General features: G+C 55.6%; 8 protein-coding genes across 8 annotated transcripts; 3 read left to right on the plus strand and 5 right to left on the minus strand.

Moving 5' to 3' along the window:
- Positions 1–359: 359 nt before the first annotated feature.
- Positions 360–2,532, minus strand: BDZ83DRAFT_716272 (molybdenum cofactor synthesis domain-containing protein; the record flags this gene model as incomplete). The annotated part of the gene is made up of 3 exons (XM_060511835.1): positions 360–2,071; positions 2,120–2,198; positions 2,257–2,532. 3 exons carry the CDS (start codon positions 2,530–2,532, stop codon positions 360–362), a joined length of 2,067 nt encoding a protein of 688 aa, XP_060369488.1.
- Positions 2,533–2,872: 340 nt separating this feature from the next.
- BDZ83DRAFT_748206 (Rpp14 family protein) lies at positions 2,873–3,492 on the plus strand (the record flags this gene model as incomplete). The annotated part of the gene is made up of 2 exons (XM_060513579.1): positions 2,873–3,083; positions 3,143–3,492. The coding sequence occupies 2 exons, from the start codon at positions 2,873–2,875 to the stop codon at positions 3,490–3,492; spliced, it is 561 nt and encodes a 186-aa protein (XP_060369489.1).
- Positions 3,312–4,883, minus strand: BDZ83DRAFT_32150 (uncharacterized protein). Its single transcript, XM_060502373.1, has 3 exons — positions 4,609–4,883; positions 4,221–4,546; positions 3,312–4,167 (listed from the first exon to the last, which is right to left on the minus strand). The coding sequence occupies exons 1-3, from the start codon at positions 4,670–4,672 to the stop codon at positions 3,499–3,501; spliced, it is 1,059 nt and encodes a 352-aa protein (XP_060369490.1). The 5' UTR covers positions 4,673–4,883; the 3' UTR covers positions 3,312–3,498.
- A 368-nt stretch (positions 4,884–5,251) lies between these two features.
- Positions 5,252–10,069, plus strand: BDZ83DRAFT_568474 (patatin-like phospholipase; the record flags this gene model as incomplete). The annotated part of the gene is made up of 3 exons (XM_060504073.1): positions 5,252–5,544; positions 5,603–8,526; positions 8,709–10,069. The coding sequence occupies 3 exons, from the start codon at positions 5,252–5,254 to the stop codon at positions 10,067–10,069; spliced, it is 4,578 nt and encodes a 1,525-aa protein (XP_060369491.1).
- Positions 10,070–10,220: 151 nt separating this feature from the next.
- BDZ83DRAFT_32156 (uncharacterized protein) lies at positions 10,221–11,280 on the minus strand. Its single transcript, XM_060502374.1, has one exon. The coding sequence runs from the start codon at positions 11,104–11,106 to the stop codon at positions 10,372–10,374; it is 735 nt and encodes a 244-aa protein (XP_060369492.1). The 5' UTR covers positions 11,107–11,280; the 3' UTR covers positions 10,221–10,371.
- Positions 11,281–11,435: 155 nt separating this feature from the next.
- On the plus strand, positions 11,436–12,098 carry BDZ83DRAFT_748209 (uncharacterized protein; the record flags this gene model as incomplete). Its single annotated transcript, XM_060513580.1, has 1 exon — positions 11,436–12,098. One exon carries the CDS (start codon positions 11,436–11,438, stop codon positions 12,096–12,098), a length of 663 nt encoding a protein of 220 aa, XP_060369493.1.
- Positions 12,099–12,784: 686 nt separating this feature from the next.
- Positions 12,785–14,395, minus strand: BDZ83DRAFT_716275 (pyridoxal phosphate-dependent transferase; the record flags this gene model as incomplete). Its single annotated transcript, XM_060511836.1, has 2 exons — positions 12,785–14,232; positions 14,347–14,395. The coding sequence occupies 2 exons, from the start codon at positions 14,393–14,395 to the stop codon at positions 12,785–12,787; spliced, it is 1,497 nt and encodes a 498-aa protein (XP_060369494.1).
- A 916-nt stretch (positions 14,396–15,311) lies between these two features.
- On the minus strand, positions 15,312–16,883 carry BDZ83DRAFT_568371 (uncharacterized protein; the record flags this gene model as incomplete). Its single annotated transcript, XM_060504062.1, has 1 exon — positions 15,312–16,883. The coding sequence occupies one exon, from the start codon at positions 16,881–16,883 to the stop codon at positions 15,312–15,314; it is 1,572 nt and encodes a 523-aa protein (XP_060369495.1).
- Positions 16,884–17,157: the final 274 nt, after the last annotated feature.

Raw genomic sequence — 17,157 nt, forward strand, 5'->3', positions numbered from 1 at the left:
GGACACGATGTATAGTGAAGCACTGCATTACACCAAGGTTTACTTGGGCGGGCGTTAATGGTATACAGGCAGGGCGAGGACATTTTGTATTGTACACTATCCCAAGTATTATAGCTCCTCATCGACATGATTTCTACGCGTCATAAATTTTTGACTTCTGGTTTTCCTAGGGTGGGATCTCGACCCGAATCATCCACACGCAGCTGTTGTACTTCAACCGGAAACAAGTGATGACAAATCGCCTTTGAGCTCATTGTATAACTGAATAAGCACATGAAGGGTGAAGGTTATTGTTGAAGACCGAAGATCATGCCATCACATATGCATTCTTATTATTGTTATGAACATAGCCTCATGATTCAATACTCCACACGGATGTCCCCCATCATCAGAGCCGCCACCTTGGCCCCTTTCTTCAACGGCTCCGAGCCGGCCGGGAGAGCGAGTAGGGCATTCGCAGACTTGAGGCTACCGACCTTTGAGCTTCGTTGACCGCCGGTGCTGCTTGCGGACAGGGACCCGTCCTTTCCGACGGTGACTATGGCGCGGTGGTACTCTGGCCGAGCTTTGTCCAGAGAAAAATTGTGGCCCAACGTCACGGGAACCTTGGGTAGACCTGCGGGCTCGATGCCAGACAGCTTATGCAACGCCGGCAGAACGAAGAGGTGGAACGTCACTAGGGCGGACGCCGGGTTTCCCGGCAGCGAGAAGATGGTCTTGGTGACCCGCTTCCCGAGCGTTGTCTTGACGGGCACCGTGGCGAAGGTGGTCGGCTTGCCCGGCTTCATGGCCACACGGCCAAAGTGGATCGTGCCGCCGAGAGCCCGCTCGATGGTCGGCTTGAGCAGATCCAGTTCGCCCATGGAGACACCGCCCGTGGTGATGAGCAAGTCGCTGCGGCGGAGCCCTTCACGCAGGTTCTCCTCGAGGGCCTTTTCCTTGTCGCGCGCGATGCCGAGGTCGACGACCTCGAAACCCCACTGCCGAGCGGCGGACATGAGCGTGATGCGGTTCGTGTCGCGGACCTCGCCGAGGCGGAGACCGCCGGGGCGGTCGGGTTCGATGATCTCGTCGCCCGTGGAGAGGATGCCGACGACGGGCCGCTTGTAGGTTTGGACTTCTGCTACGCCGACGGCTGCGAGGAGGCCGATTTCGCCACCTACGCCGGAGATTTGCTCGCCCTTTTTGAGGATTGTGTCGTTTTCTTGGATGTCGCTGCCGACTTCGCGGACGTTCTCGCCGGGTTTGACGCCGTCGGCGAGAATCTCTACCTCCTTTTCTTCCTTCTCGTCCTTTGTTTTGGATTTTAGAATCGTGTCCTCGACCATGATGACAGAGGTGGCTCCCGGCGGTAAGGGGGCTCCTGTTGTGATTCTGGCGATTTCTCCTTCCTTGAGGGTCTTAGCTTCGCCCGGGGCGGCGTGGGATACTGCGGTGACGGGGAAGACGCCCTTCATGTTGCCGTCCTCGGGGACCACCACCGCGTACCCGTCCACAATGGATGCCCTGAAGGCCGGGACGCTTTCTCTGGCCGTTACGTCTTCTGCGAGAACCGAGTTGATGATGTTGACGTCTACTTTGGTCGTTACGACCTCGGCGTCAGGGGTGAAGTCTTTGATTAGCCGCAGAGCGTCGTCGACTTCCAGCATCGGGTACGGCGACTCTCTGTATCTGCGACTCGGGCCGAGACTCGGATCGTTGGAGAGGGGATTCTCTTCCGGCTTAGTATGCCTAACGAGACCACCGTGGCCATGTCCGTGGGTATGTGAGTGTCCATGGCTATGGCCGTGGCCGTGACCGTGATCATGGCTGTGGTGATCGTGAGAGTGCGCCTGCTCTTTTTGGGTGGTTGATCCTGCAGAAGCACCTTGGATCCCCGCCTCAGACTCGAGCTTCTTCACCCCGCCAGAGTGTAGGATCCTGGAGTCAGCGCCAGCGGCCTGTACGCATGCATGCGGCAGGGTCTTCAGGATGGCTTGTAAGTTCTCCTTGGCGCCTTTGGGGGAGCCGGGTAGGGTGACGATGACGGTGCTGTTGCGTGTACCTGCCACCGGTCTTGACATCATTGCAACTACTACAGTCAGTTTTGGTGTTACCTGTGAGTATCAGACTCACTTACATGGAGTCACGGCCAGGGATGCAGCAAGCATTCCGTGAACCAGGCCTGGGGCGGTCCTATGGAGGAGGGTTGCGACAGCCTTTGCTTGATGATCAGCATTCATCGATTGCATATATACAATATGTAGTTCACCGTACCTCGGGTGTGTTATCTGACACAGCGAATCCAGTTCCACCAGTGGTAAGGATCAAGTTGATTCCTTCCACGGGTCCCAAATCCGCCCAGAGCATAATCTGTCGCTGGATCTGGGGGACATGATCTTGCACAATCTTGGTATCGGTGACCTGCCATTTACCACCACCCTCATTTTCGATCACATCTCGTAGAATAAGTTCCGATTTGTCTGTCGATGGGTCCTTCGATGCTGTCGTCGACACGATCAAGATAGCTACTTTGAGCGGGGTGTCAGTCATAGTGGAGGTAGCTCGAAATGCTATAAACAGTAGTGAAAAATGGTTTCCAGACACAGTTTTCTTCAAGATAAATCGGCGACCACCAAGCACATGAACTCTGATGAACTAGGTATATGTCACTTCAGCGGATTACCTAGTATGCCTGGTGACGTCGGGAGCTTGTGGTAGGAGGGAGCTACCGGAGGTGAAGCTCCCCGCCTTAGTCAGCAACGGGACTCATGTCCTTGCATGGACCCATTCCGACGGATTGCACTTGCAGGATACGTACCTCGAGCTTGAACTTTTACAAGACTCAACCTTCAAGGCCGACGTTGGACGACACGATCTTGAGCGCGCCAAGATGGTCCGAATCAAAGAGAGATACATTCTCGTCAACATTCTGTACCCGCCAGAAGATTCAAAACAGAAACCCAACGTCCCAGACTTTGTGGTGATGCATCAACCGACAACCGGAAGTCTCACACCTCAGTCACTTCTCAAGGCGATACGAGCTGAGGTCGCTACTCTTTTCGGTGACTACGGGTCTGGTGCCATAGAAGGAAATCTTGTCGGTGAGTTCATGGAGCAAGATACGTCCGTCTGTGTTGAGTAGCATCTAACAGTCATGCAGTCAAATATCTCTCTCAGGCAACGTCGACTTTTATCTTGAAAGTGAAGAGGTCGCACTACCGTCTGGTCTGGGCTGCTCTGACGTTTATGAACCGCGTGCCTCTCAAGAGCGGAGAGGGCAAGCCCTGCACCTTCAAGGTTGTCAGAGTCAGCGGAACCATTCGAAAGGCCGAGGAAGAGGCCGTTCGACAGGCTAGACAGCTCGTGCTCGCCGCCAAAGACTCTTCCGCGGCTGCTGCCGCCGGCGCGTTGCCGCTTTTCTCAGAGTTTAGGACCGAAGCCGAGGACGCGGTCATGTTCGACGCGTCGGATGTCTCTGACGAGAATGACATGGTTGAAGAAGACGGCTGAAGGGTATCATTTGTTCTTGCGTACTACTTTTATGCCACTATCTGCAGGTATCGTCATGTCGCCAAAGTCCGGATCATAATCGTCGGCCGGCGGCGGCGGCGCCTGCCCGGCGTTTGGATCATCATCCTCCCGCATCTTGGCCTGCTCTTCCCATTCTTTCCGCTCCAGCTCGTCGTACTCCGCCTTTCGATCGACCCAACGCTCCTGGATATCCTGGACCTCCATCATGGACGACTCGTTGCGCATTGCGACCTGCCAGACGGAGTCGTTTGCGCCTTCTGCGCTGCCAAAGGCGTACCCTCCTGCTCGGTCGATCACCCGGAGGAGATGCATCATGCTCTTCTTGTCCTCGACTGCGAGGACCTCGAACCGGACTAGGCTGTAGCTCTCGATCATGTTTGACACGGCTTCATTGAGTCTGCTGAACTTTTCGTTGCGCATTGCCGGCGATTCTTCTTCCAAGTATGGGATCAAATACGAGAGGTCATCGACGTCGGTATAGTATTCGAGGTTGAAGGGGAGATTGTCATAGGAGGCGACTTTATCGATCTTGGTTAGGACATTGATGTGTGGCATATCCATCTGGAGCATGGCGCGAAGGGCCAGGAGCAGGTTGGAGATGTACAGCGAGGGTTGGGTCAAGCAAAACGAATCGGAGAGATGTACGACGACGAGCTAGGAACAAGTCAGCAAGGTCGTTCCGGGGGGAAGCATCGTGGGCAGCTTACTCTAAAGCCAATCTTCTGCAGTCGAAAGAAGATGTTGCGCAGAGAGTTGTGGTGTGTGTATAGCTCGACTTGACCCGGGCAGTCAAAGAGAATATAGTCTTCGCTGAATTCTTTCAAGCCTTCCTCCAGCCACTCCATGTTGTGCTCGAGCTCCTCCAGGGCATAGAGGATGCCGCCGTTGGGACCCAGCTTGTCACCAGCCATGATATCTTCTAGCTTGACGAGGTCGCGAATGTCGAGGGCTTTCGGGTAGTTTGTGTGATCGTTTGCGGGATCGAGGTTGACCACGGAACATGCACGACCAATGGCGCCCATGAACTGGTGCACTAGGCGCAATATATTAGCATCGCAGACGACGAAGTTAAGTGTGTTGGCAAGGGTGGCTTACTGCCATCGCAATAGGTGCTCTTTCCAGAGCCTGGAGCGCCGAGAATGAGCTGCGCAAAGGGCATCGCGTCTGATTGCTGAGTGTTATGTTCAGAGCATGCGTCGTATGCATGGGAATTGTGCGCAACTTGGTGTCGATATTTGGTTGTTGGAAATCGTGAACTGATCTTTAGAGATCAAAGTTTCCTGGTGTACGATTTACACAAGTGCAGGCCAGTCGTGCCCCTCCATGCAAGCATTACCAACACCACCACATTAAGGAAAGCCATGGTCACTGTTAGGCCGGGCTGGCGTCACATGCCGCACGTTCCGCCCGCCCTGGGAGCTTTTTGGCGGGGTGGGGCGGCACAAACTGGCTGACCGCCCGTGCCCATGTTCCTCCATGCTACAAGCTTCTTCAAGCTCCCCCACAGCGCAAAAGCTCTTTTCTTCCTCCCTCTTCTATTTTTTCCCTCTTCTCTCTCTCCAACCACCTTCCACCTCGGTCTTGCGTCTCAGCCACCAAACAACGGCTTAAAACCAGAGGCTCTCCCTTGCCCGCACCCTGCTAGCCTCAGGGTCGCACTGCACCATGTAATCTGTCTTTTTTTACCTGCTTGCTGCATTATGCTGCAACGCCCGTCCCAACACAACACACCGCAGCCATGTCGTCGTCCGACATTTCGAGTGCCGCCCACGCGGTATCAGAGGGCTTGTCGGCCACAATGAAAGCTTCTCCCGAGGCCCTGCCATCCGCGTTTACGCGTGCGCAGGAGGTCGTCGCAGCTCAGGGATCGTCAAGTTGGCTGGGGCTTTTTGGCCGGTTGATCCTCGCCATGCTGTCCTTGATCTCTTCGATCCTGTATTGGGCGATTCGAATCGTTACCATTACAATCCCTACCGTCCTCTTCACCTTGTTCTCAACAAGCTGGACTGTGACGATGAACGCCACTACTCTGTATGCGCTTCATCATTCTACCAGGCTACCTCTGAGCTTCTGCTGACATGACGCGCAGCATGGTAATAATGGTTGCCATCATATCCGCCGTCAGTTGGGTGGTGCGATACCGCATCCTCAACATGTACTCTCGACTTCCCCCGGAGCCGCAGAGGAAAGAGCCTGACGTCGATTTGTTCCCCGAATCCCACGATGAGGGCAAGAAATCAGGCCTTTCGAGTTACTTGGACGAGTTCCTCAGTGCCATCAGAATCTTTGGCTACCTCGAGCGGCAGGTCTTCCACGAGTTGACCCGGAGCATGCAGACTCGCAAGCTCATTGCTGGCGAGACCTTTAACCTGGAAGAGGAGAAGGGATTCTGTATCGTTGTTGACGGTCTTGTGGAAATCTTTGTCAAATCTGGCCGAAATGCTAGAGCCATGGATCCGGACCCTTGCGACAGCTTCGGGGGAGAATCTGCCTATCCTGGAGAAGACGACGACATGTCGTCAGCCCCACAGCAGAGATACCAACTGCTTACAGAGGTTCGCAATGGAGCTCCTATGTCGTCTCTCTTCTCCATCATGTCACTGTTCACGGAAGACGTCAAACTTCGTTCGACAGATGACGACACCCCGGAACCCACCTCAGGCAGTGCTGGACTGAGAACCTCACCATTCCCGCGCACCGCAGGCTTCCGCCGCATGCCATCAGACCCTGCCAGTCCGTTCCCAGCAACTCCCGAGTTCCCAGAGATCTCAGAGGAAAGGCCTGCGGTGAGGATCGAGGAACCTCCAAAACGGGCCACCACACCCAACTTGCCTGGCAGCGCAAGAATCCCACCCATCTCGCTTGACAGCAGCGGCAGTGTCCCCAGCAGTGCTCGTCAGCCAAAGCGTCCCCCGCTTCAGAGCCGAGCAACTTCTGGCTCAGCCCACCCAGATATCATTGCCAGAGCGACGGTAGACACGACTATCGCCATCATCCCAGCAAGCGCATTTCGCCGGCTCACCAAGGTCTACCCCAAGGCGACTTCCCACATTGTTCAAGTCATTCTCTCCCGTTTCCAGAGAGTCACATTGGCGACGGCTTACAACTACCTGGGGCTCACTGGTGAAGTCTTGCAAACGGAGAAGAACATGCTTTCTTTCACTTCATGTCAGTTGCCGAACATGCTTAGGGGCGATGCCTTGCAGCGTCTGAAGGAGAAGTTTGACCGGGAGCGAGAGAGAGTTGGCGGCGAATCGGAGAGCAAAGGCATTGCACTGCACAACGCCAACGCGCATCGTCGGCGCAAGTCAACTTCGACTCTCCGCAAGGATGCAATGATGCATTCCATGACTACCAAGGAGAGGTCATTTTCTCAGGTCGCTACAACGATCGGACCGCCGAGGGAGAGGGCTTCCACTCAGACAAGCCCCGGCGATCTGTTGGCCAACATCCAGTCTGCCCGGCATATTGGCCACCGACCATCTGGCTCGGCCAGTGTTCACCTCGAACAAGTCGCTGACGCTCTCCGTCAGGAGGGCACAAGTCCGCTTGCTCAGCGAGCCTTCAACCCATTCACTACTCAGAGGCAGTCTCGAGGCTCGATCGACGGCCGAGAGTCCCTGGATGAAGACAACCTCTTCCGTCAATCGATTCTTGAATGCATGTTCAAGGCAATCGGTTTGAGCAGCAATGGAAGTGTCTCTCGTGAAGCCGAGTCTGTCGAAGGATCCCCGCGGCTCTTCTCTTACGACCAGAGGCGTTCGAGACCTGGTCTAGGCAATAATGCTTTCGGTCTTATGGGCCCTTTCGATGCTTCTGGTGATGGAGACACGGAGTCTATGACATCCGGAGGCTTCACATTGAATACGCCGCCCAACGCGCACATCCTGGCAAGCGATATGAAGGATGACGTGGAGATTGTCTTCTTCCCCAAGGGTTCTGTTTTAGTTGAGCAAGGCGAGCGCAATCCTGGCCTCTACTACGTCGTTGATGGCTTTCTCGACATTTGCACGTCGAAGGAGGATACCTCAGCGGACATTTTGCAGTCCTCAAGCAGAACGACTTTGCACACTGATCACATGGGTATGGACGGGTCTCCCGCGTATCCGCCTGATCACTTGGACGCGAAGAAGAAGCGGCCCTATCGTCGCAGTGTGTCACTCATCAAGCCAGGTGGCCTCGCTGGATACGTGGGCACAGTATCGTCGTACCGATCTTTCATCGACGTCGTGGCCAAGACAGACGTCTATGTCGGCTTTCTGCCGCGTTCTGCTCTGGAGAGGATCGTCGACCGCTATCCCATTGTCCTGCTTACAATGGCTAAGCGGCTGACGAGCTTGCTTCCGCGTCTGATTATGCATATCGATTTTGCTCTTGACTGGGAGCAAGTCGATGCTGGTCAAGTGCTTTTCCATGAGGGCGAAGAGAGCGAGGCGATTCACATTGTCCTCAATGGCCGACTTCGTCTCGTGCAGGACAGGAAGGATGGCGGTGTCAGTGTGCGAGCCGAGTTCGGTCAGGGCGAGAGTGTGGGTGAACTCGAAGTCTTGACGGAGTCTGTCAGACCAGGCACGCTTCACGCTATCCGTCAGACTGAGCTGGTCAAATTTCCACGCACACTCTTCAACAGTCTTGCTCAGGAGCACCCGAACATCACAATCAAGATTTCCAAGATCATTGCGTCGCGGATGAGAAACCTTGTCGACGATCCCTCACAGCTTCTCTCCAAGGAGGCAGGCAATACCAACACAATCACCAAAGGCTCTTCTTCACTCAACCTGAGGACAGTCGCGATCTTGCCAGTGACTTCTGGGGTTCCTGTAGTCGAGTTTGGCAATCGGCTGATGAATGCCTTGTCTCAAGTTGGCCCTGCAAACGGTGCCACCTCCCTCAACCAATCTGCCATTCTCAACCATCTCGGCAAGCATGCTTTCAACAAGATGGGAAAGCTGAAGCTCTCCCAATACTTGGCTGATCTCGAGGAAAAGTATGGCCTCGTTGTATACGTCGCAGGTAAGATCTCTCTTTAGTACTCTATTCTCCCACACTGTCCTTTTTATGATGAACAAACACCGTTTGCGGAGGCAAAAGCCGTTGATGGCCAAACATACTCTAATTTTTTCCTGATTGGACTACCTATCTTACGCTTGTTGATGACACTTCTTGGTCGGACACCGATGCTAACTCTGCATCAGACACCAACGTCAATTCTCCGTGGACTCAGACATGCATTACTCAGGCCGATTGCATCCTGCTTGTTGGTCTTGCTGAAGGATCACCGGAGATTGGAGAGTATGAGCGTTTCATGTTGGGCATGAAGTCGACCGCGAGAAAGCTTCTTGTTCTCCTCCATTCTGAGAGGTACTCCCAGTCGGGATTGACTCGAGCCTGGCTGAGGAATCGTATGTGGATCAATGGCGGACACTATCACGTCCAAATGGCTCTCGGGGCAAACATTATGCCTGCCCATCCGCCTTCCAAGCGAACCAGCACCTTGAAGGAGCGGGTTCAGATCATCCAGGCGGAGATTCAGAAGTACACTTCGAGGAAGGTTCGGCACAGTCCTTTCTACTCTCCAGATGCACCCTACAAGGGCGACTTCCATCGCTTAGCGAGACGTCTCTGCGGCAAATCTGTTGGCCTCGTTCTGGGTGGTGGCGGCGCAAGAGGCATCACTCAAATTGGCATCATCCAGGCCATGGAAGAGTCTGGCATCCCCATCGACGTTGTTGGCGGCACCTCAATCGGCGCATTCATTGGCGCTCTCTACGCCCGTCATGCTGATGTTGTTCCCATCTTCGGCCTCGCCAAGAAGTTTTCGGGTCGCATGGCTAGCATGTGGCGTTTCGCTCTCGACCTTACATACCCGACTGCTTCTTACACCACGGGGCATGAGTTCAACCGGGGTATCTTCAAGACATTTGGCAAGACTCAGATTGAAGACTTTTGGCTCGAGTACTATTGCAACACGACGAACATCAGCAAGAGCCGAATCGAATACCACACCAGTGGTTATGCGTGGAGATACATCAGAGCTTCCATGTCACTGGCTGGCTTGCTCCCACCACTCTGCGATGAGGGCAGCATGCTATTAGATGGTGGCTACATTGATAATCTGACTGTCTCTCACATGAAGAGGTTGGGTGTGGACACCATCTTCTCAGTTGACGTTGGGTCACTGGACGACGATACCCCACAGGCGTATGGTGATTCGCTGTCGGGAGTGTGGGCATTCTGGAATAGGTGGAATCCTTTCTCGGGCACAGCCAACCCGCCGACATTGGCCGAGATCCAGGCTAGACTGGCTTACGTGTCTAGCGTCGATGCCCTGGAACGGGCAAAGACAATGCCAGGCTGCTTTTACATGCGGCCTCCGATCGATGATTATGGCACCCTCGATTTTGGCAAGTTTGACGAACTCTATCAAATGGGATACAAGTATGGGCAAGAGTACTTGCAGAAACTTAGAGACGACGGGTCGTTACCGTTCATGGAAGAAACGGAAGCAAAGAAGGCGATGCGGAGGACCATGGCACCCAGGAGAGCCAGCATCTAGTAGATTCTCAGACCTCAGACATGATTTGCCTACACGAGGAGCATGAATGATACCACCCTTGCACTGCCACAACAGACCAACATATTTCCCTTTGTAGTGTGTGCCTCAAAACAAATGTCTGATGCTTCCCGCGGCTGGCGGTGACGGCGTCAACCGCTTGTCGAAGGCGTTCAGCTAAAACCAGGGGGGGAAGACCCTACTAGCCCTCGTGGCTAAGACAGGGTCTGTTCCCCGAGGGTGTATGGGCATTGGGAGAGTAGGGTGTCGTGGAGTGTGTGGGTGTTCGGATAAGAGGACACGACTCATGCCTCACGAGTGTACGATGGCAAGGATGGCACGATGGTCTCATGATGGGCATTTGGGCTCTCGAGTTGTGCTGTTGTGCTGCACTGCTGCACCGCGGATGAGGTGCTGAGGCCTCGTTTGTTGGTGGAACCATTTCGTTTTGGAGAATGTGAGGCCCGGGAGCTATGGCCAGATCGAGAACCTTTTTTGACGTCAACGGCTTGGCAGGAATGATGGGGTAAGACCAGCGATGGCAGCGACAGAGCAAACAGAGTGGGGCTGGAGGGGAGCATTTTCGGGGCCGCAACCCATGACATCATGCAGGCACGGTGACGACAAGCTTTCCAGCTCGAGCCCAATGGACAAGCACGGCAAGCTCCCCCCCTAGGCTCCCGGCAGTCGAAACATGGATCACGAAAGATGTCAGCTAGTAGATGCGGGGGAATGCCGGCGTCCAGCGGTGAAGGGGCCCGGGACTGGGGCTGGGTTAGTAGCTTGGGTATTAAATTTCTACAGGTGCCCAGCAATGTCTCTCTTGTGCCTGTAGTGCTTGTCATTTCATACCCAAGATATTCAGACGTGTGGTCCAGTCCCCCTGCCAGCCAGCAAGCCACACACTTCGATCCAGATCCCTTCCCGATTGCCGTTGGAAAGTGCAACGCCGTCAGAGTCTCCCCTGCATATTTTGTCTCAATTCGGCATCCGGACCCCTCCTCTCTTGCCCTATCCTCGACAAGCGGCCTTGACGCCATCTGCAATCCTTTGAGATATATAATCCTACGTACCGCTACATCCTTTGCAACTTTTGGCACTTTGACGCCGCTTTGAGGGGACACCAAACCCAACCTTGATCACGCTTTACCATCGAGACGCTTACCAAGAACATTGGAAACAAAGAAGCTGTTCGTGTACGAGGAACGCTGAACAACTCTCTTTGACACCAAACCGAAACCGTAACATAACCTACCGTCAAACCATCTGCCTTCGTACTTCGATTTTCAAGATACCGAATCAGGTACAAAAGCCAACAACGAGAAAAGGATAATACATACACATATATACACTACACACATACACCAAAATGGTGAAGCCGAGCAAGCTACTCCCTCCGGATCCACGACCCTGGAAAGCGGAACCCGAAAAGCGCAAAGAACGCAAAGAATTCGAAAAGGAAGTCGCCGGCTTCGACTGGGGCCAGGCCATCGCCCTCGGCCTCATCGGCGCGACGGTCGCCTTTGGGATCGACAAGTCGCTCAAGCGCACAGAAGAAAAGCACGAGGAGGAGGACAGGAGGGAGGAGAGGCGGAGGCAGAGGGAGAGGCAGTCGAGGTCTCGCCCGCCGAGGAGCAGCCGTAGCCAGGCAGGATATGACAGAGACAGGGACAGGGATAGGTATAGCAGCAGATACGACGACGACGGCAGAACCGACGACGGGAGGAGTTTTCGGGATGATGGAAGCGATCGGGATTACTACGACCCGGATTGGCACGAGAGGGAGTATAAGTCCGTGAGGGACTATGCGCCGCCGCCGAGCGATGTTTCCGAGGCGAGGGCGACGCGGGGGACCACTGCGAGGGAGGAGAGTGTCAGTGTCAGGGGTGTTGGCGGGAGGGAGTATGTGAGGGCTGTGGATCAGTTTCAGAGGGATTATGGGTATGGGGAGCGCCGGCCTAGGTATGATGAGCGGAGGCGGAGTCAGAGTATTCCTGTGTCGAGGTCGAGGGAGTATTATTCGAACTGGTGAGGACTGAGAGAGCGAGAGAGAGAGAGGCTCTGGCGTGGGTTGTGCATCAACATCCATCGGTTCAGACGGATGAAGACATTTCATCACTAAACGACATTATGAGAATGATTATGATTAGCATATGGTGGGAATGGGATTTACATATGGAAGAGATCGAAAACAGATACAGACTATTCCCTTCCAAAGTACTGGGCTAGATTTCATGTTGGAGCGAAGCATTTACATGGTTTAGACGCTTTTGTGTCGGTTCATCTTTTTGACAGATCTCTCGCTTAGATTTTAATCATGCATTTATGCAGTTCACACTCGGCCTTGCATCTGACGACAACTTGGTGGACAGTACCATCTCACCTCGGTCACTTCTGTGTATGATACTTGGATCATTGTCAACTTCTAAGTTCTTGGTTACTGGCCAGCTACGGTATGACGAGATCAACCGGTTGAGGTTTTCTGCTCATGGAACTTCGGTCACCGCAACGAATCTGTGCAGAAGAGCCATGATGCGGCGTTATGTCCAAGATCAAGTCTGAATCCTGAGCTGGAGGGTTTCAGCAGCCCGGGACATCATCTTCATTCACACAGAAAAATGCTTCGCGTTCACCTGACCGGCTGCGAGTCAAATGATGTATACTCGTATCCCACCCTGACTATTCGATGTATTTTTCCAACGTACGAAAAACAGAACTCTACTGCCCACCGGCAAGCGCCTTCTCGGTAGCCGCAACAATGATATCAAACGCCTTCTGGACGTGCTCCTCCTCAATGACCTGGCTGCTCCCGGTACACATACGAATGCCATACAACCCATGAAGCGTCGTCGGCGTCAAATAAATCACCCCCTCCCCATTGACGTCCTCCAACACCGTCTCCGTTACCTTGTTACTCTTCTCCCTGTCCCCAGCCTTGCACGTAAACACGACCAGAGCATACCGCGGCCCCGTCACAATCTCAAACAAATCCCCCCTCGACTTCACCATCTCCGCAAACCTCTCCCCGAGCCGGATCCCTCTCTCCAGATGCTTCCGGATCCCGCTTGCGCCGTACGCCCGCAGCACGAACCACAGCTTCAGGCTGCGGAAGCGCCGGCCGAGCGGTATCTGCCAGTCGCGGTAGTCCGTCACCAGCCCGGCCTCGGAGAACTGGTTGCGCAGGTAGGCCGGCTTGATGCTCAGCGACTCGACGAGCCAGGCGCGGTCGCGCACCCAGAGGGCGGAGCAGTCAAAGTTTGTGAGCATCCACTTGTGCGGGTTCACGTTGAAGGAGTGGAAGGCCGCAAAGGGCGCCGTGAGGTGCGCGTTTTGCGGGAGGATGAGCGCTGAGCCGGCGTAGGCCGCGTCGACGTGAACCCAGATGCTGTCCTGCTCGTCTGAGGCGAGAGCGTCCTTGATGCCCGGGAAGTCGTCGACCGCGCAGGTGTCGGTGGTGCCGAGGGTCGCGGTGAGGTAGAAGGGCTCGAGCCCTTTTGCGCGGAGGGCGGCGACGGTGGAGGTGAGGGCGGCGCCGGACATGGCGTAGCCTGTTTCTGCCGGGGCCGGGACGGTGGCGAAGCGGACGCCGAGGACCTGTGCCGCCTTCTTCGTGGAAGAGTGCGCCATTTCGCTGCCGAGGGCGACGAGCTTGGAGCGCAGGCGCCAGGTCTCTTCCTCCTTTTCTTCAGAATCAGCAGGGAGGTGGGCGGTGCGGGCGCGGAGGAACTTGTCGCGGGCGGCGACCATGACTGTGAGGATGGCCTCGGAGGCGGTGCCGTGGAGGACGCCGCCGCCGCGGGTGGGCGCGGTGGAGAGGTAGGCGGGCGGGAGGTTGAGGAGCTGGGCGAGCCAGTCGAGGACGATTGTCTCGAGCTCCGTGACGGCGGGGGAGCAGATCCAATTGAAGTGGGCGCCGTTGAAGGCGTTTGAGTAGAGCTCGGCGAGCATGGCCGGGTAGGAGGAGGAGCAGGGGAAGAAGGCGTGGAAGGAAGGGGATTGCCAGTGGGTTATGCCGGGCACGATGTGGGATTGGAGGTCGGCGTGGATGGTCTGCCATGATTCCGGGTCCTCGGGGGCGGATTGCGGGAGGAGGGGGCGGAGGTAGCCTGGGGTTACCGAGGGGAGGACTTTTGGTTGGGAGGTGATTGTGTCGTAGTATTTTGTGACTGAGGGATGGTGGTTAGTGATTGAGGGCTTTCGTGAGAGGGGTTGGAGGATGAGGATTGGGGTGAGGATGCTTGGCGGTGATGAGAACCATGAAAGTGTGATGAGAGACTTACTGTCTTCTATGGCCTCTGCGGCCGCGGTGCGGAATTCGGATGAGTCCATCTTGAAGAAGGTATGCTGATCAATGGTCCAAGTACTGATACCGATGTTCTTCGCTCAGAGCCTGGGTACGTGTTTGGAGGGCAGGATTGTCAGTCTTATAGAGAATGATATCTCGAGTCTATAATGCCACCTTTACAGCAGTATGAGAGACGCACACATGAGATGAAGTCAATTGTGTGTGGACGTAGTAAGTAACAGCCCAGCCAATCAAGAGTAGCTCATCGACTAGGGTCGGCGGTTCATAGACGACATGGAAGTGTGCATCTCTATCTGGTACTCCACTATGGTCCGCCCATCACATCATTATCCGATTTCCTAAATCCCCGATTCTTGGGAGGTGGATTCAGACTGCAGTAATGTAATAGGTCAATGGTGTCGAAAGCTGTTCGTCGTGGCGTACGGAGAACTCGACTACTCGTCAACCAGCCGCGCGGGGCGGCTCAACGCGGGGTCGTCGCTCGGAACATCGGCCGGAACGCTCTCGGAACGGCTCCGATTATAAGCCCAACACACCCAATGTCAACCCAAATCCAGTTCAAAGGGCGCCGTTTTGACAAACGAATGTCAAAAATGCGTTTTGGACCCTCCGCCCTAAAGTGACATGAGCGTCGCAATTGAGTTTTCTGGATCGCTGATCCCGGCACTAAGGGTCAAGTCCCAGATCTACCTAGTATCTGGGGTTACTTGCCATGTCAGACCAACAAGGAAGCGGCCACCGAATCTACATTGATCATAAGTTTTACGACTCTGGAGTTTTAACTTTTTTTTATCTTCTCTGGGCTATGCTCTGCCTGAATTTGTGCTCTCGAAGCATTTGAAAGTAAATCTCTGAGGGTAAATGACATGCAACCTCTGAAAGGTGGCCTTGAATTGAAAACCGCCAAGCAACACGGCATCTACACTGATACCCAACGACTCAATCGCACTCAAACATTTTTGTAGTGCTCACATTGATCCGGCTCCAGCTCCGCCGGTTCACAACGCAGTCCCAGAACGTCATGGGCCAGTAGACGTGATAGAGCCACCACGCCGGCAACGGATCCCACAGCTCAAACGTCCCGTCCTTCCAGAACAGCACGTGCTCGACAAACGTCTTAATAGACCGCCAATACGCCGCAATCGACACCCGGAGGAGCAGCACCCTCACCGTGGGTAGCAGCAGCAGCGTGAAGAGGTCGTGCCCGATCCAGTAGTACTTAGCCGGCCGCCTCGGCGTCACTACGTCCGTCTCCGAACTGCCCCCAGAGGTTCCCATCTCGTCAAGTACGCTCAGGTACCGCTCCACCATGTCCGGCGTCTCTCCAAACAATGCGACAGCGGTGTGCGCCCTCGGGTTACACTCGATCGGATATAGCTTCAGCTGCTCAGGCTTACATCCATCCCCCGCCTCCGCCGCAGCAACGTCCTCGTAGCTCACCATGAAATCGAAACTCAGGTGGCCCGTATACGCATCCCCAAACGACGCAGCCTGCTTCCGCGTAAACTCGAGCATCGCCCTCGACAGCGGCGACGAGGCCGGCAACGCGACGTAGTGCATCAGCAGCTCCGCCGAGCGGCACGCCACAAACGCCCTCACCTCCCCACGGACCACGAGCGCGTGCGTGCAGAACTCCTCGCCGTCGATGAACTCCTGCAGCAGCCAGGGCTCCTTGTCCGACAGGCCCAGCCACTCGAGGTGGTAGACGTGATCGTACGTCTGCTTCTCCGTCGGCAGCGGCAGCAGCGTCATGTCGCCGCGGCCGCGGTCGTTGACGCCCACCGACTTTGCGATGAAGCGCGGCGGCGGCTTCCTGTTGTTCTTGGCGGTGGTCTCAGACTCGGCGTCGTAGGACAGTCCCCCCGACGCCTCATCCAGCGCGGCCAGCATCTCGTGGCGGCTCGTGACGAGGTACGACTCTGGCACGCGCAGGCCCGTCTCCCGCGTGTGGTCCATGAAGGAATCCTTCTCGTGCAGGATCCGGGTGCGCGCGACGTCGGGCTGCACGGCGCGGCACCGCGTGCGGGCCTCGACGACCTCCTTGACCACGCCGTCCTCGACGGCCGAGCCAACGCCCGAGCAGCTGACCCAGAGATCGACCTTCTCCCGCTCGACGATCCGAAGTACCGAGTCGAGGTACGGGTCGGCGCCGCCTCCTGCCCGGCCGGGTTTCTGGAGGATATGGTAGGCGGCGAGGGCGGCGGACCGGCTGCCGCAGGCGTGGGGGGAGAAGTCGGCGCCCACGACGCGGTGGCCGGCTTGGTGGAACAGTCGTGCGAGGGTGAGGCCCTTTGTCATGCCGACGCCTGTGACGAGGATGGTGCGGCGCTGTTGCTGTTGGCGGTCCGTGGCGGCGGCAGGATCGAAGGCCTGGCCGGGACGCAAGAAGCGCTGCCACGCATAACTCAGGGCGAGGATGATCGTTGTCAAGGGGATGAAAGCGATGCTGATGACGATGAGGACCAGATCCTTGAGGATCTGGCCAAAGGGGTCGGCCGAGGCGGCTTTCATGGCCGCGGTGATGCCCGGGTGTCCCGTTGAATGGATTGTTGCTTCACTAGAAGGTGATTGAATCAGAAGAAGAGGGGAGCTGTAGGTAGGTAGGTAGCTGGGACCGAAGATGAGACGACGAATTCACTGCGTGACACCGTCGCAGGTTTGAAAGAGCAGCAAGCAACGACATCCAATTGGGATGGGAAAACCACATCGATTGGATAGGTGAAGATGGGTTTGGAAGGGATGAAACAACCTTTTCGCGCTGCGTGTCCCAATCTTCGTCCCAGGA

The sequence above is a fragment of the Colletotrichum acutatum genome (assembly GCF_030867785.1).
Source record: "Colletotrichum acutatum strain CBS 112980 chromosome Unknown BDZ83scaffold_11, whole genome shotgun sequence".
Taxonomy (NCBI): domain Eukaryota; kingdom Fungi; phylum Ascomycota; class Sordariomycetes; order Glomerellales; family Glomerellaceae; genus Colletotrichum; species Colletotrichum acutatum.

Coding starts and splice junctions, on each gene's coding strand:
- BDZ83DRAFT_32156 (XM_060502374.1), bottom strand. CDS start 11,106: ATGGCGTCAAGGCCGCTTGTCGAGGATAGGGCAAGAGAGGAGGGGTCC.
- BDZ83DRAFT_32150 (XM_060502373.1), bottom strand. CDS start 4,672: ATGCCCTTTGCGCAGCTCATTCTCGGCGCTCCAGGCTCTGGAAAGAGC. Junction 4,547..4,608: donor GAGCACCTATTGCGATGGCA/GTAAGCCACCCT, acceptor TATTGCGCCTAG/TGCACCAGTTCATGGGCGCC. Junction 4,168..4,220: donor TGCAGAAGATTGGCTTTAGA/GTAAGCTGCCCA, acceptor ACTTGTTCCTAG/CTCGTCGTCGTACATCTCTC.